The following is an 18520-nucleotide window of genomic DNA, read 5'->3' as shown; positions in this document are numbered from 1 at the left end:
CCACGTGGACGCATGGGAAGACGTTATAAAGTAAGATCAGTCAGACAGAATGAAAAACCTGCATGATCTCACTCATGTGTGGACTCTAAGAAAGTCAAATATGCAGAAGCAGTGAGTGGAACAGGGGTCACCAGGGGTGAGCTGGTGGGGACGTAGGGGGACGCTGGTCAGAGGGCACAAAGTTGCCATTACGTAGGATGGGTAAGTCCATAGGGTTAGTCACAGCATGGCAACTGTAGTTAATAATACTGAATTGAACCCTGGAAATTTGCTGAGAGAACGGATTTAAGGTGCTTTCACTTTACACACAAAGGCTGACTGTGTGCGGAGCGATGTTAACTAGCTGGACCAATGTGTCGCTGTGTATGTGTGCACCAAGCCATCGTGCTGTACACCTTAGGTGTATACAATTTTATTAGAAATGAATTCTCCTGAGAAAGGCAAATATGTGATTTCACTTATATATAGAATATAAAAAATGACACAAATGAACTTATTTACAAAACAGAAATAGACTCACAGACGTAGGGAACAAACTTATGGTTACTAAAGTACTATATATTAAAAAGATAACAAGGTCCTACTGTAGAGCACAAGAATCTATATTCAATATCTTATAATAATTATAATGGAAAATAATCTGAAAAAGAAGAGATATGTGTGTATATATGACTGAATCACCTTGCCGTATACCTGAAACTAACAAAACTGTAAGTCAACTATATTTCCATATAAAAAAAGAATTCTCCTCTCAGCCTCACTTCTTACTTGTGTCTCTGGCCACCTCTGATTGAGAAATGATGGCAACTCTCATTCCAAAACTATTTCTGTTTTACTACCAGGTATATTTATAGAATGCCATATTTTCTGAAGAATTATAGGTTCCTTACACAAGGTTGGGTCTACCTTTTCCCTTCTTAAAGGACAGTAACAGCATAAAGATTGTCCTTTGACGATCAGCAGAGGCTGATCATTTAGGCGAAACAGAAAAACCTCTCTAACACCCTTTGCCTTGGCTTGAAAGAGTTACAGAATGGCCCTTTTTACACCCCTAATCAACACACATTTACATAGGGGGACCCCCCTGTCGGTCACTCATCACAAATTGGCCAACGTGACCCTCAGGCCTTAATGGGTTCACATGGCCTCCCTGCGGGCTGTTACACAAGTCAAGATGGAGGAGTCATGTCCAAAGAGGTGATGGGAGCCTCTGGGTCGCGGGCTTCTTCAGTTCTTTTGTTCTTACTTGTTGGACTGTGGACATTGATACATCGGCTCATGAGAAAGACAGAAGTGAGGGGAAACCACCCTCAGGTGCTGGGCTTCAAAGGCAGTGCTCACAGGTCTGCAGCGGCTCTCAACCTCCACACCTGCTTCAAATCAGATTGCTAAATAATGTGCTCAGACAGACCCTGCGGTTTGAGAGAGTAGATTTTTAAAATAAATTATAATGGCTATATCACTAATTTTAGTAAGAATTTTAAATAACAGAATTAATGCATTCCATATTAGCATTGCTTGGAAGTGCACCTGGTTCGAGCCTGCTCAGAACTGCACACATCAAATTGAGTGTTAGTCAGAAGCCTGCCTCCCCCACCTCCTGGTACCACTGAGGCCTTTCCTTCAGATATAACAAACACGCAGTTGGTATTTTTTACAAGCTTCCAGAGTTTCTGATTCAGTCTGAATTATGTCCCTTTAAAATGCGTTTCCAGTATTACAGTTCCTGTACTTGCTGTTCTCTCTCTGTCATTTATCTCCCTGCCTATCTCACCTGTCATTCTGTCATGTCTGTCTATCCATCCGTCCGTCCATCTGTCTGTCTGTCCATCTGTCATCTCTGCCTTCTGTATCTGTCGAACATACGTGTCCATCCTCTGTCTACCTCTCCTGGTCACCTCGGGTTCCAGCCTAACTTCATGGCACCTATGACTCTCTCTCATCTTCATCACAATATTGGTCAACAGAGGATTTCCTTCATCAGGAGAAAAGGGCCCTGTGCGCTACAGAAGGGAGTTTGTAGTATTGTGATATATCCATGTGCCAGACACAAACTGGTCTTGTCTAGATGGCGTTGATCACCATGTCAAAGTGTCCTTTATTTTAAAAAAAAAAAAAAGTCAAGGCTTTGCAAAGTTATACGTGGAGGACAAGTTTCTAGCCTCAGAAGGTCTTTTCATACGTTAATGTGGCTAATTATATAAAATCTGCAGACATCGGCCTGAAATATTTATTTCTTGGTGTTCTAGATATCCCCCAAATATATCTCATTAACTGCAATCCACATTTATTTTGTTTATACTGATTTGCCTTTTGGCCATTCCAAATACTATAAATGTTAGAATAAATATTTGATGGATATTTGACTTAAAGCATAATATGGGTTAATTTCACCTTTCATAGCTAATAATAAATATATTTGGAGTAATAGGAATTCTGAATTACATAAAATTCTATTATTGAGGGCTTTCAAAGTTATACAATCATCATTTTAAAAAAAACAACTTGAAATCATTTGAAATGCAATGAAATTATGGAGCAAAATTAATACTACGACTGGATATTTGCAGTATTTCAGGTTGCAGAAAGTGCCTGTTCTGCTAAGCGACTCTCCTGTGTTTGGTTTAGGTTATCAAGCTCGCCTTTGAGGAGTTTGAACTGGAAAGAGGCTACGACACCCTCACAGTGGGCGACGCCGGGAAAGTGGGTGATACCAGAACAGTGTTGTACGTGTAAGTACACCTCTCAGGGTTTTTTTCTCTCCCAGCACATACAGTTTCCTGTGCAGACACCCATGTGCACTGGAGGTCCTGGCTCAGACTTTCAGCTTCCACCCAGGAGTTTAATAAATGCCATGTCTGGCTGAATCAGTGGTTTCCAAGTCTGGTTTCATGTGAGGACTAATTCAGGATTGTGTTTTATCTGGGTCTGTGTGTGTGTGTGTGTGTGTGTGTGTCTGTTTCTAAATCATTTTTAAAAATAGAGAATCAATTAGAATATACAGACAAGCAGGAATTAGAGCTGATGAGTTTCTCGGCTCGGCTCCTCCCTGCCGTCCCCTCTTTCTGCCTCCTCTAGGTCTATGTTTGGGGAAGTGGCAGTATTTTCTAGGAGAAGCCATATGTCTCCCAAGAGCCTTGCACTCAGAAAGGCTGCAGACCAAGAGTGACGGAGGTGGCGGGGAGAGTGGTGTAGGGTGACGGGGACTGACTCCTGCGCACCTGTGGGCTCCGTGTCCCGGTCTTGGCAGGTCCAGAGCAGCCCTGTCAGGACCCTGGCAGACGGACCCTTGCCCCGGCACCTTTGCAGCTGGAGTCACGGAGGGGTGTGCACAGCCTCCCCCTGGATGCCCTCCACCACGTCCAGATTCAGGGCCATGGGGACGGTCTGGCCAGGGTCTAGGGGGCCAGTTCCATCAGAATTGAACCTGTGACCCGGGGTATCTTTACTCCTCTGCGTTTTCAGCGCAGGAGGACATGTCCTTGCTGCTCCCTCCTCTGCATCTGAACTTGGCACAGACAGCACCTGTTGGGCTCCTGACACAGCGAGACCAGAAATTCCTCTCATTAGTGAAAGTCACCTTCCACCACCTGTAGAATTTTCACCTTTTTTCCTCTTAATCTGCTTACACACGACTGAGGTTTTCTCTTCATTTGTGAGAAATCTTGCCACGATAATGTCAGCATATTCTGCTGGGGGAAAGCAAAGCAGAGGTGGCTGTTAGTTCACTCATCGTCATAGGAGCCATTACTTACGAGGCCATTCACACTTCAAAGCGTGCTGTAGCAATAGATAAACAGCCGGCCCTCCTGTGTGCACAGGGAGCTGTGTTCAGTCGCTTGTAGTAACCTATAATGAAAAGGAATATGAAAAAGGACGTAAAGATCGATCGATCGATCGATCGATCGATCTATCTATCTATCTATCTATATATATGTAAAACTGAATCACTCTGCTGTACACCAGAAACCAGCACCACATTGTGAATCAAACATACGTCGATAAATAAAAAGGTGCTGTAGCTGGACGTCTGTCCACGCGTTTAGCAGTGCTGGGCACGCTCTCAGTCCTGGCAGCTTGCTCTTTCCCTTCATTGTGTCTTGGATGGTTCCCCATCAGTGTGTCTCTGTCTCACCGTTTTGTGACTACTGTCAACAACTAAGATTATGTTACTGGCCGTGACTTATGGGAATAATTATAATAATAGCAGCAGCAACCTCATAGTGCTTATTGAGTGTCTCTTGTCTACCGTGCACGGTGCTAAATGCCTGATGCATATTATCTTGTTTGGTCCTCACGTTCATCCTGGGAGCTGGGGGCTACTGCTGTCTTCGGCACATGGGCGGTGAAGCTGACGCTGGGCTAGACCTGGCCCAGGGCACACATGTTCAAGCAGGCTCTGGTGTCTCTGCTCCTCCCCATTCCTTGTGTGTGTGTGCCGTGCCTTTTAGCTGATTCTCACTGATAATCTTCAGCTTCCCTCCGTGCCCCAGTGATTTTGCATGTATAAGCAGCCGTGCAGTAAACCACTTGGTGCAAATACATTGCCATCCTTAGTTTATATGCCTTCAAGAAAATTTCCAGCAGAGGAATTTCAGGAGTAAGGGGAATCTTCATTCACAGCCTTATGCTTTTCCCGTAACCCCCCCCCAGAAGTTTATATCAGTTTACTTTTCCACCATAGTGTGCGAAGGCCTGTTTCCCCACACTCTTACCAAACAGCTATTCTTCTTTTGCCACATTGCTAGCCCTAAATTGCATTTATTTCTAGAAATATGGGTTCCTGCAGGCTGGGGCGCAGACGCTTACGCCTTTCGCGGTCTTCTGTGTTGACTGCGTGCACACAGCCGGCACGGGTCTGGAGCAGCCCTGTCAACACCAGTGCGGTGGACAGCAGTGGGGCTGGGTGCCGGAGGGGGAGTCTCTGGCTCTAATTACCTCTGTGACCCTGAGGGGAAGCCACTTTACCTCTCTGTACTTCGGGTTCATGGCTGTAAAATATGTATAATGAACTTCTCCTGCTGGTGGTGAGGAGCCAAATGAAATAAGGCATGTGAAGCACTGGAGAGCCAAGAAATACAGCCCCACCCAGAACAGCTTTATTATTACTAGAGCATCTAATCTAAGAAGGAATGTCACTGAAACAAATGGGAGAAATTTTCAAATGAGTGCAAAGTATAAAATACAAATGTAGCGAAGTAGTGCCATGTAAAATCCCTGAGGTCCCTGTTGAGGACCTAGAGTCAAACCCCCATTTTTTTAACGCCGTTTGTTGTTAAAGGGGGCCCAGTAGCAAGCTATGTATGGCGTCGACAGAAGTGTTATGAGGACCTCCTCGTAACAGCAGCTCAGATCTGTAAGTGAAAACACTAAGTAGCCAGCCGAGTCAGAGAGAGATGCCGCGTGGGAAGCGCAGTGTGACAGGGGTCAGCTAGGCGTTTCATCACCCGCAGCAGAGAAGAGCAAAGCCACTGACGTGTTTCCGCAGGATGCAGAGTGACAGGGAGAGAGGGGCACAGGGAACCACAGCCGGTGTCTCGGGGTGGACAGGAGACTTTAGAGAATACATCAACAGACATTTTTGAGCACTTACACGTCAGACATGGTTCTCAGCATGGGGTTTAAAATCTAGCTGAAGGAAGGGCAGATATGCTGGGACATTACACACCAGACAGGGCACAGCACCACTGACTCTCCTAATACGCATCTCAAGTAAAATCTGGGTTAGGGAACTTCTCTCTGGGTGGCTGGTAGTTACGACCTGAGGCTCAGTGTTTTATAGGTTCCCCCTTCTAGGGGGTCAGTGGAATTCTACTCAGATTTTGATTTTCAGGAGAAGTTAGGAAAGTGAAATAACTTAACTGCCTCATCCTGTATATGGTTTTAAGAATTCTAACTTCTATCAATGGCTTTTAATTTTCTTAACTTTCCTGGTGCAAAAAAGAGAACCCCCGAGTGTTAGGTAACTCCTTCAATGGTCGGATCTTCCCGGAAGATGGATGGATTTATTCTGGTTACCTTCATAGACTTAAGACAAAATTAAATAACTCATTCAACAAACCTCTACTGAGGTCTTTCCAAGAATATGGATTGAGAATTTTCTCAAACTTACTTTGCGGACAACCTGCTCCCAGGGACGTGGCTCTTCCTGCACCCCAACCCCAGGCCTTCACAGTGACTGGGTGGGTGACTGGGGCATTGCGTTAATTTCAGGATGTCCTGCGGATCGGGTCTCAGGTGACCGGTTTTAAATGCCCACCACTCTATAGGATAAACAGTCAGCATCAGGGAAATCTGGGAGCCAGTGGACTTGCCTCTGCCTGACTCCATTTGTCTAATAACCAAACAAACAAACAAAACAAAAACAAGCAAAAATTGGCAGCTAATGCCGTAGAAAGTTAAGCAGGACTTTCGGAATTTTCATGGTGCTAAAGGGGACAAAGATAGGTGTTCAAGGCCTATCTTTTCAAGGAGTATATATGTATACACACATATGTATAATAAAATCTGTGGATTGTGGCATAAGAACGGGTCAGCACTGAGAAACCAACAACCCTGAGATGAAGCCTGGCGTCCTTCCAAAGGTAGATTGTGTCACGGTGGTCACTCGCACTGCCCGAAGGAAATCAGATCTCCCAGGAGGGTGGCAGCAGCACCCACAGCTTCCACAGCGGCTGGTGCACGGTGTAGCTCTGTGATGACAGGTCTAAGTAGATGTCAGTGCCGGACATGCATGCTCTGTGCACTTCTGTGTGTTACACGTCAGTAAAAAGTATGACTAGAGAAGGAAGAAAACCAAAACATCTGGAAACAACACCCAGGGACCCCCAGCAGAAAACAAACAAGACACCTAGATAGTACGCTTATCATTCAGGGACTTTGAAAATTACCTGTGATTTATGTATTTAAAAATATAAATTAAATGATCAAGAATTTTGCCAGTAAACTGGAATCCAAAACAGAAAATCAAATGAAAGTTGTAACATATGAAATAACTCAGTAGATATGGCTTGACCTGGAAAATAGTTTAGTAGCAAATATTCAGACTGAAGCAGAAAAAAGAGATGCATGGAAAACGTGTGTAATTGGAGTTCAGGGAGAGACAGAGAGAAAATGGAAAATAACCAATATTTAAAGACATTATCACTAAGAATTTTCCAATATTGACACATACATCAAGATAAGAGATTCAAGAAACTCTACAAGAAAGTCGGCATAATACAAGAAAAACCTCAGCCTGGCACATTGTAATAAATCTGCTGAAAAACAGGACACGATCTTACAAGCAGCATAAGTTTTTAAAAAAACTTTATTTTCAAAAAGATAAATATAAGATTGATAGAAGTCTTCTCAATATAAATAAAAGAAGCAAAAGACAACAGAATGATTTCTTTGAAGTCTTGGGAAAGAAAGAAGCATTAGATTGAAGGGACAATTAAAAATTGACTATCAAAAAAAGAAAAACAAACTTTGTTAGTAATTATATTCTAAATAAAAGGCAAAAAACTCTGACTGGATAAAAATGCTGTAAATAAATTAATTGAGAATAATGTAAAACAAGTATTTGACATTTGCAAGAGACAAACATAAAATGTATATGTGTGTATGTACAGAACAGTTGAAAGCAAAAGGCTAGAAAAAGATGCTCCTTGTGAGGACTGACCAGCAGGAGGGAAAGCGGTGCAGCTCCATGATGACAGGTCTAAGTAGACGTTAGTGCCAGGCGTTCATGCTCTGTGCACTTCTGTGTGTTACACGTCAGTAAAATGTACGAATAGGGGAGAAAAAAAAATCCCTTCAAATCAAACAAGCAAATCGAACAAACAAACAGAAAGAACAATCTTTAAAACGAAGGAAAGTATTCAGAAAGAGCATATTTAGTGAGTCCACATCATTTTGTGTCTTTTTCGTCTTGTGTCTAACATCGCATGAGTAATTCACGCGCAGGAACCACTGTTTGTCTTCCTTGAAGGAGCAAGCGGCTCTGGCGCCTCAGGTGTGAGCACCATGTTGACGGACGGGTGGTGGGACTGACGGAGCAGACCGTGCTCACACCCCAGAAACAGCCTTTTTAAAGCAAACTGCCTATTAGATTAGAGGCATTTGTTCTGGTTGAATTGATTTTTTTTCTTACACTTTTTCTCTTTCAACATGCCTGTCAGCATGTTGACTTCAGTCAATGGATTTAGTGTTTCTTCCCAGTGGCTGACAGCAGCCGCTACGTGACTGTTTTGTTAACACACAGTGAACACTTCACTGAAACCTCCATTCAGTGGGACTGGACATTAACATGCAGAGGGAAGTGCGATGCATTGGCCAGATCTATTTCAGCTGTTCGTCTTGTCAGTTCTCTGATACTGTATGGTTACCTCTGGTGATGTATGTATACACATACGTACATACAAGTATGTCTATGTTAAAACTTTGTTTAGAGTGGTTTTACAGTCAGAGCAAAACTAAGAGGGAGGTACAGAGATGTCCCACACACTCCCTGCACCCACACATGCACAAAAATGGGGCGTTTTTTTTAACCAAGGATGAACTTGCACGGACCCATCATCATCACCCAAAGTCCAGAGCTTACGTTAGGGTTCACTCTTGGTGGTGCACATTTTGTGGTTTTGGACAAACATGTAATGACATGTGTCCATCATTACAGTGTCATGCAAAGTATTTTCACTGCCCTAAAGACGCTCTGTGCTCCACCTGTTCATCCCTCCCACCTCCCAGCGCCCGGCCCCTCTGACCTGTTACTGTCTCTGGTTTTGCCTTTCCCAGAAGGTCCTGGAGTTGGAGTCACGCAGTGTGTATGCAGCCTGCTCAGATGGGCCTCTTTCACTGGGCCACGTGCACTTAAGGCTCCTCCGTGTCTTTTCATGGCTTGGCAGCTCTTTTCTTTGTGGTGCTTAATAAGATTTCATCCTATGATATAATTAAAAGGGGTTTTGTGGTAAAGGTACATGACAACTCCAGGCTGCAGCCCGAGCGTTTTGCGACTGTGCCGGAGCATTTCTCACTTAGACGGGCTTCACATCAGTGGTGTGATACGATGTTGTCACCCAGCACTAAGGTGCGTCTCTCCAGGGTGACGGCTTCCTGTCTGTCCAGCGATGCCCCGGTGTCAGCACTGGAAGTCCTGCCCCCAGAGAAGCCCTTCGGTTCCAGCCAAGTGTGGTGGTTGGTCACCCCAATTCAGTTTTTGAAGTCAACAATACAGATTTGCAGTTACCCTGTAGAATAATCGCTGTGAACGGCCAGTGGCATTGTGACTCAAATGTGGGTGCAAGTTACAAGCGGCTGTAATTGCTTGGAGGGAGGGTTTTGCTGGATCTGTACCTGTGACGTGTTTGTTCAAGCAGCAGGTGCCCCACCAAAGTGAAAGCGGAGATGTCTGGTGCCTTAAATAACGGCTTTCACGTTCTCTGCAGACTCACCGGGTCCAGCGTTCCTGACCTTATTGTGAGCATGAGCAACCAGATGTGGCTGCACCTCCAGTCTGATGACAGCATCGCCTCGCCTGGATTTAAAGCTGTTTACCAAGGTATGGCCGGGCCGCGCCGTGCACTCCCAACCGGCCTTCCCGCGGAGGGCAGGGCCGCTCTCTCTGCCTGGGCCAGACGTGAGTGACGCGGGCAAGTCAGAACAGCGTTTAGGAATAGGGACCCATCACATGCAATGTCCTAAATTAAAGTCCTGCATAGAGCTCTTTCCCGCAAGGGAGAATTTTTAGCGTTTTGACAGCTTGGCCTGCCGTGAAGGGTGCTGTCGTGGTGGCAAAATGAAGCGAGACTAAGTGTGACGTGTGAGCTACGGAATGTGTTCACATCTGCGGAAACGGGCATTTTCTCTCCTCCCGAGAGGAAGCTTTTACGCTTATAACTGAGGGGAAGCTTTTAATATATAACAGAGTATGGATTTGAGTGGCGTCAGTTTGACTAAGCTGCTTGGACGCACCCTTGTGTGCAAACGCGTGGGGTTTTTAACTCGAGGCAGAGTTGGGGGGAGATACTACTAAGTGCCTGTAGTGGAGGAGAAAGCAGCCTTGCTCTGGGAGCTCTGAGGTCCACTTGCTCTGGAGAAGGGATGGCTCCCTGGGGGCACTGCGTCCTCTCTGCGTTGGGACGAGGGGGAGGTGTCGCTCACGGGAGCGAGGCGGCTGCCGTGCTGGTGACTGGCGCCCGCGCGCCGCGCCCCGGCAAACCACCTCGCCCACGGCCTGCCTGCAGCGGCTTCCTCTGGGGGGATCTCATGGGAGGCGTGTCTCTAAACCGTAGCATGTTGATAGGTACTTTTTAAACTTTTTTTAAATTGTGAGAAGATTTCAAAGTGCAAACAGAAGTAGAGAGAATAATACAATGAGCCTGAGATGACCTAGATCTGTGACCTTGTGCAAGCCTCCCGGCCATTTTACTGCTGGCGCAGGTGTTGGCTGGAGATGTGGGCACAGCTGCCCGACGGGTGCTCTTCCAGACTCGCTCAGCTCAGTCCTGCCTTTCCTCAAGTATCCTGCAGCGTCTTTTGGGAAATCGTGATTTTTCCTTCTGTTAGACATTTCAAACAATCACAGGTGCATATGCAAATCTTTAGCAGCACCGCATCTTAAAAAGTTAACTTCTCTCTTCCTATTCCCACCAAAAAAGAAGAAAGAAAAAGAAAACCCTTTCCCACCACCACTCCTCAAAAACAAATCAACAAGCTGCCTCCTCATTACGCGTCTCCAGAGGCTGGGTTCCCACACCCCCTCCCGTCCGGGGGTCTGCAGCTGACGATGCGGTGGGGCTGCCCTCCCCTCAGCCTCCCAGAGCACACCCCTCGCCATTGGCTGGTCTCTCTGGGTTGCTACAAACAGCAAAGAACTGAGAAGGAAACAAGGGCGGGGGGGCGTCTGCGACTGGAAAATAAGGAATGAAATGATCTTCATAATATTCCGACCTCAGGACCCTGAGGGTTGCCAGAGGTGCCTCTGGTTTGACTGGCAAAAAATACAGACACAAGAACACAGACCCTTAAACTTTAGATCCGTGCTTCCTTGTTCTCTCTGTCAGTAATTAAACAGTTTTGAGTCAAGAAAGTAACATGTTAAAGGCTTGTGTGCATTTAAGTCCCTCCTCTGGGGTTTAGGCAAAAGCAAAGTGGTGACAGACACAGTGCTGGTACGCTCCGCTTAGACCTTTCAACCAGGAGAAGCAGCTGCTCTCCTGCACCCAAAGGTGGGATGTGAGTCCCCAGGTACGACTAAGTAGACGTTTTGTAAATTTACATAAAACTGCTTATTTCTAAACCTTGCAATACGTGTTTAAGCTGTCATTGCTTACATGTCCTGACATGCTAATAGTAAACCAGGACTAATCTGAAGTCATCTCAGCGAGATTGAAAAGAACCTAGTCTCTTCTTACACTCGTATCGTTACGTAGAGTCTTCAGGATCATTCTGTACTGTCTTAAAATGCCTTTGTACTGATAGTTGATCAAAATTATCAGGAAATTATATTTTTAAACAGATAATTTTTACTGACACACAAAGAATCCATTACTGAAAAGAAAATGCTCTTTATAAGCCATAATCTAAGACAATACGCAGTGGTCATTCTGAATAAAACGTAAGTATATGTCGCACGTGACTGTTTACATTTTCAAGATTTTAGATGCTTTCCGTAAGTGAGTTTCAGAATTCTAAGGAAGTGAAAAGTTTCAGTACAAATGGTGGTTATTTTATTTGGACTATTTTACTGTAGGGTAACTGAAAGGAAGAATTAATCTTAAATTACTGTCAGGAAAATTAGGAAATTGACAAAGGAGGAGATGCAATTGATTTTTACCTGTGGATGCTGAAGACTTGCATATGTTCGCATTTTTGCTAATTGTCTGTATGTACGTTTTCTTTGCATTCTCCTTTGAAACAGTTTTTTAACTATCTTACCGGTTCCTTCATTAATTACTGAGTTCACTGAAATCTTTGACGTGACAGATGTGTGCACACATACGTGGAGATCAGAAATATTGATCTGGGGAGCTGGGATTTTCTTTTCATCAGTTCTGTTTTGTGAATTTGAATGAACACTCTGCTCTTGTCTTCCAAGTGTCCACTGTAGGGCATTCAGAAGCTGAAAAAACCAACTAGTAGTTATACACCAAGCCAACGAGGCAGGTAATTAAAGCATCTCCCAATGTCGAAACACTGAACGGGGTGGGTGAGAGTGTTCGGGTTCAGCAGAGCGTGCGGCTACACCCTTGGCTTGTTGAGTTGAAGCAGAATTAGTCGCCATGTTGCGAAGCCCTGTGGTGGGGGGACGGCCCCACAGCAGGATCCTCGCCCACCAAATGGGAAGGATGCCTCCTCACTGCAAATGGGAACGCTTCCTAGCATTTGGGTTTTCGAGCTGACCTTTGATTGAACGTCTGCAAGGCGGTGCTGTTACGCAGGAAAGCCTGCTGGAGGTGAGATCCTTTCCGCACAACCTGCACTTGCTGCTGCCTTTGGTGGAATCTAAATGCATCAGTGGAATACCAGACACTGTCCAACCAAGCAAATGGCAGTAAGTTAAGTCCAGCAGCATTAAGACAGACGTCATAAGGTTTATAGGGTGAAGGCTAGACAGAGGAGCCTCGTTCCCAGACGGGATTCTTGGCTATTAAAGGGGCGTGAGCATCCTCTATTACAATGCAAATATTCTTTCAAGTGCCATGTTTCAGTTTGAATGACCACACAGCATTAATTATAATTGCATTTAGCTCTAATTAGTACCGTGTTAACAGCCTCAATAGCCCATTAATAGCTACAACTTCAGATGTCGTGGAAATGTGGACGGCCATCAGTTCTCGAGAGATTGCCAGTTCAAGGCCATTTATTATTTTTTGACTGAACAATATTCCAGAGTTTAAAAGATAATTAAAACAGAGAACTAATATAAGATTTGATGATTTAAAAATTGAGAGAATATCATAAATCAAAAGCAGACATCCTAGAAACTGGCGTTTTCGGAGAGCTAGATGAAGCCAGCCACTGGAGATGGAATCCAAACCGTTTGTACGGGTGATCATTGGGTATGTAAACAGTTAACATTATTTGGTTGAAAATATAGTTGTTTATTTTATTATCAGAAAATATGTACGCTGATGTTTACATCTGGCTTAACTTCCTAGGTTTTGACATTGCGTGGTTTCAGCTTACGTGCGCGGTTGGTTCGGACACAGGCACTGCCACTCACGAGCCGTGTGACTCAGGGAAGGCTTTTTAAACTCTCCGTGTGTCAGAATCTTCATTTTTTAAAAAAGGGCGAGAATAACAATGACACGAGCTTCGTCAGCAGGTTACGCACGTCAGCTGACTTAGAGCGTGGAAAGCCCACAGCACAGAGCGTAGGAAACGCTAGCCATTGCTTGCACACGCGCTTTCCTTTTCAGTTTTGAGATTATTCTACACCTGAGTTTTTTTCTGATTGTTTAAATATTAGTGAGTATAGAAAAATGCGTAAGAATAGTAAGTGTCCTGTCTCTTCACCTTCTGCCTTGGCCAGGTACCTTCCTCACGGCGGTAGCTCTTAGTAGTTCCTTGTGTGTCCTTCCAGAACTTTCAGTACAAATACATCAGACCTGAAGTCGTGGTTTGTCTCTTGGCTTATAAACTCTGTACAAACTTTGATAGACAAGATGTGTCACACCATCTTATTTGAAAATCAATTTGAATTTCTTTCAAACACTCCATTCTAGCAAAATGGCGGAACATTTAATCTCAGTCATGACGTGGGGACCCCACGTCACCCCTTCCCTGCCCATCCTCCATCGCACCAAGATGCTGAGAATTCCCCGAGTGCTGTAGGGGTACACCTCATTCTGGGTGTCCTCAAAGCTTTGAACCACGCTGTGACTCTGGCACGTGGGCACTGTTGTCTGTCCTAGGAGCTCCTGGCAGGCGCCATGCTGGCAGCACCCCCGTGAGGTGCACACAGGGGTGTTGATGCAGCCTCGGGGGGGTGGCAGGATTGGGGAGTGCTGGGCCTGCAGCACACCCCCGGGGACCTGCACCGCCCAGGCTCCCAGTCTTGGGTGCACCTGGGTTTTCACTGTTTGCTCTTGTCTCAGACACCTCCAAGATGCTCACCTCCGTCACCCCCTCTCCGGATGCCTGGGGAGCAGTGTACTCATTAACTCATTCATTTAAGGAGGAGCTGGTGTGACAGCGACTGGGGTGCAGACGCACAGAGGAGGGCTGGTGGCCCTCGGGGCTCTCGAGGGCGGAAGGGAGAGCAGCGGAAAACCAGAAACTAGAAGGCAAGCGTGGTCACTGTGGAAATGTGGCTGTGTAAACAATCCTGTCAAGACTTGTTTGTGTGTATGTGATACATGCAGGTTTACGTGTATGCGTGTCAGTGTGTGTGAGTGTGTTTCCTGTATGTGGACAGAAGGAATAGGCTCATAATTAAGAAAATTATTGGGAAAATATTGCGCAAGTTTTAAAAAATGAGAACTCTTTAGGGAGATATGTCAGATGTCTGAGACAGTGATGAGAAGTGAGATTTGTTTGTTTAAAACCTTTTTACGTATGGAAATATTTAATTCAAAATAATCCATTCAAAACCCAAAAGGTAAAAAAGACGATGTGAGTAATTATAGCACAGCCGGGTGAGCGACACTGTCCATCCGGTAGAAAAGGGGAGGCTGAGCGAGCACGTACAGTACACGTGACCGCCGCGTGCTCTGTAACAGCGCGCCACACGCGCATGTGTAGCGCACGGGTGTGCAATTGTACGTGGTCCTTGTATGTATAAGGCATGCGTGTAATCACATACATGCATGACTGGCGTGCGGGGCGAGTAGCAGCCCAGCGCGCGCGGGAGGCTGACCAGCTCAGGGCATGGTGTCTCTGCTTTACGTTTCAGAAGCCTGTCGTCATTACAGAGGTGGATACTGAGGGTCAAAGTTAATCTCTTATAAACCAACCTACGTTTAATAATCAGAAGAATTCCTTCTAAATTATTACAATGATGTAATGGAGCGTGAGACTGTGTACATTTAAAGTAAGATGCACATTCTGTGTCCCAGCAGGCTGTTTTTATTCACTAGAAAAGAGAGGAAAACAAAATCTCAGTTCAGGGATGGGCTCCCACGACCGCCATCGCCCCCCGCGCGCAGGAAGGTTGACAAGAAGCAAGCGCAATGTCTGGCGTCTGTTCAGACGGTTGCGAGTTTGCAGTGCTGGTGGCCCCGCATTTTGGTGCTTCACTGTCTGTAGACACGTGGGTTAATGCTGGATCATTTTTTGTCACAAAAGTAGTGTTCAGTATAGAGTTCATTACATGTGTTGATGAACTGATTTCCACAAATCATGCTTTCTGTAATTTGCCGTAGCTATGTACATTTTAGCAGGGGGTAAATTAAAGGAAATGCTCCCTGCGATGTGCTGCTGTGTGGTAAAACAAGCCCTATTTTAGGCTCAGGCTAAAAATGATTTCAGTAAAACAGTTTGAGTTCAGCATTAGCCTTTCGAGCCACAAACAGCATTGTCTCCTGTGTCCGGTGAGCACACTGACCACTGACAAGGGAGGGAGGAAGTATCAGTCTAGGAGTCCAGTTGTCCTCTTGTCAGCCAAGGCCACGCAGGACAGAGAGGCCCTGACAGAGCTGCCCTGAGCGGAGGGAGGTGGGGGAAGTTCAGAGAGCGGTGTCCTCTCTCCATTCTCGGGGGACACGGTGACTGAGACGGCATCCCTGTTGTGCAATCTCTGACATACTTGTGATGGTTAATTTTGTGGGTCAGCTTGACTGGGCCACCGGGTGGGGGCCCAAACGTTCGGTCAGACATGACTGTGGGTGTGTTTGTGGGGGTGCTTCTGGAGGAGGTTAATGTTGAACCGGTAGACCCAGTATAGGAGCCCCCTCCCCAGTGTGGGTGGGCCTCATGCAGTCAGCAGAAGGCCTGACAAGAAGCACAGGCTGGAGGAAGAAGGGTTGCTCTCTCTGCCTGGCTGTCTTTGAACTAGAACATCGGTCAGCTCCTTCCTTTGGACTCTGATTGGGACTGGAACTCATACTGTTGGTCATCCTGGGTTTGGGCACCTCATTTGCCATAATCATGTTTGCCAATTCCTTACATCACTTCCTCTAGATGGATGGATGGATGGATAGACAGACAGACAGATAGGTCGTCGAGGTGGAAGTGGAGATGAGGACAGAGATTAGAGACAGAAGCAGAGGTGGAGGTGGGGCTGGAGGTGGGGGTGGAGGTAGGGGCACAGCCGTCCTCTGGGTTCTCTCTCTGGGGAGCCCTAACCAGTACGCCGTTTCCCTAGCTGAGTGGTTGGGTCTGCTCCAGCTGCTAAGCACGGAGCCTTCCCAGTCCACTGTGTGAGTAATGGCACATTTAAAAGGGGTCCAAGTGGAATTAGAGGTACGTGTGTGACCACTGACCAACAGAAAGCCCGCCGGCCGACCGCGAAAGTGAGCCGGGGCCCTGGCCTTGTGGCGTGAAACTGATACTCAGAAACATCACCTGATCTTTCCCAAACCACTCGGGCAGGTGAGAAAGTCATCCACAGAAACTGGGTTTTGTGAAAATGGGATTCAGGAGGTCGGTGATTATTGCCGGAGGCAGGAACATAGTGTCTCCATCATGACTCCCTTTGCCGGGGTCTCGGAGCTGGGACTGTGCCTGGGAGAGCGGGTGCTGGGGGGCGCCACGGCCCCGCCCCCGCCCCCGCCCACTGGGCCTCTGCGGCCGCCCTGCCTGGCTCACCACCGCCTTCTGTTCAGAACCATGGACTCATCACATCTGCTGCAAACCCTCGCTTTCCTTCACACCTCACTAGTGGGATCTGCACAGCGCCCTGCCCTGCACGTCAGGGGGAATGCTGTCGGCTTTCCTCCTCCACACGCACCCATCCTTTCTTCCTTCCCGTCGGCCGTGGAGAAACGCCTCTCGCCCCAGGAGGGTCCTAGGCTCAGTGTCCTTGTCCCTTCGAGAACTGGCTCCATCCGCGGCACTGACCTGCTCTTCCTGATTCTCTGCCCTTGCGACCTGCCCTCAAGCCCAGGCCCCTGCTCCGTCCTGCTCAGACTGAGGGTCATTCTAGCTGCTCTGGAGCCTTGGATCTTGTTGGTTTTTTTTTTTTTTTTTCCATTATTCTATCTCTGTTATTTAAAAAACTCTGTTGGTTACAACAGAGAGAGACTGAGCTCTAACCACCTTCAGGATCGTCAGACGACATCATCAGGACCTCTCAGTCTCTTAGTCCTGATTCGTCTACGTGGGCTTCATTCTCAGGAAGCTCAGGATGTGAAAGTGAAACAAACAAACAAACATGGCTTTCACCTTCTCTGAGCTTGTTTTGTTCTTATCATTCATGGTCTCAGAAAACAGAGGGTGAAGGTTTCGTCTGTGACATCCATCTCAAGCCCTGAATGGCCGAGTGGTCCTCCCGGGGTTCTGTGCCCAAGGGCGTGAAGCATCCGACCGGCCGCTCTGAGCTGCCTGTGGTCATGGAGGCAGGGCTGGTAGGTGAGGCTGCGTGGTTGATGGTACCACGGAGGCAGGGTTGGTGGGTGAGGCTGCACGGTTAGTGGCATTACCAAAATTACAGAGACTAGGCAAAGAGCGGTTTCCAGAAGGAGAACCTGAGCGGCAAAGAACAAACACATTATAAAAAGAGGCCAAAAGATCGGATACTCAGTGTAGGATCCCACAGAAACCTCTGACCTCTTCACTCCCGCATTTCGGACGTTGCCTGCAGTGCTGCAAAGACCCCTTACCCCGGATTTCCCAGCCGTCCGGACGCAGCCCCGCTCATCCAGACAGCTTGTTTCCAGTTCACCATCGAATGCCACTGGGTATAATCCGTCTTTCCCCCCACTTTCCCCCCACTTTGGTGCATTCCATTTTTTTTCTGGGACTCAGCTATTCATCCTCACTGCTAAAACTAGCATTTTTATTTCATCGAAATACTTTCTTTCATTGAAATTTTGTCATAAAGAAAAACGTGCTGCTACTTTTCGCTAAGTTGTGTTTGGCAGGCGCGGAGTGACTCTCCTGCAGCGCCGTCTTCTCTTCCGCGGAGATCCTTTCATCTTTGTATCACTGCCTGCAGTTCTTTGATCACGTCTATTGCTTTTTTGATGTTTTCTGAATCCTTTTAGTAATGAGGTACTCAAAATATAGCAGCTGGTGTTATGCAGCATTTTAACTTTATTAAGAATATTCTACCTTCCTGAAAGTGAGCTCACGTTTTATCAGTTTTTTCCTTTACGGCTTCAGCTCCCTTGCTGACAAGCCATCATGTGCAAACAGCAAGCTAATTATCTCCTTTTCCCGCCGCCTCGGTTAGTGCTGAGACGCCCCACGCGTCCTGAGCGCGGGATGAAAGAGTGAGGAGGGTGCCGGCTAGGGCTCAGGCTGACAGCTTGGGCCGGGCCGGCTTAGCTTTCTGTTGCCGGCAAGTTCTAGCTGATAGGTATCAGAATCCCCAAGTCCAGATTACCTAACCACATCTGTTTTTGCACATTATAAGTAAAGTAATTTCAAAAAATGA

At 46.5% G+C, this 18520-nt stretch overlaps 1 protein-coding gene across 1 annotated transcript in view; it reads left to right on the top strand.

The window, feature by feature from the left end:
- Positions 1–18520, top strand: part of CSMD1 (CUB and Sushi multiple domains 1) — a 1327842-nt gene that overhangs the window by 1055030 nt on the left and 254292 nt on the right. Inside the window, exons 11-12 of the mRNA XM_074353379.1 lie at positions 2629–2732; positions 9429–9541. Of these exons, the coding sequence (XP_074209480.1) occupies positions 2629–2732; positions 9429–9541 (217 nt within the window). The remainder of the gene's footprint in view (positions 1–2628; positions 2733–9428; positions 9542–18520) is intronic.

Source organism: Camelus bactrianus, chromosome 26 (assembly GCF_048773025.1).
Source record: "Camelus bactrianus isolate YW-2024 breed Bactrian camel chromosome 26, ASM4877302v1, whole genome shotgun sequence".
Taxonomy (NCBI): Eukaryota; Metazoa; Chordata; class Mammalia; order Artiodactyla; family Camelidae; genus Camelus; species Camelus bactrianus.
Note: the sequence above shows the minus strand (reverse complement) of the source record. Positions and strands in the feature narration are given on the sequence as shown.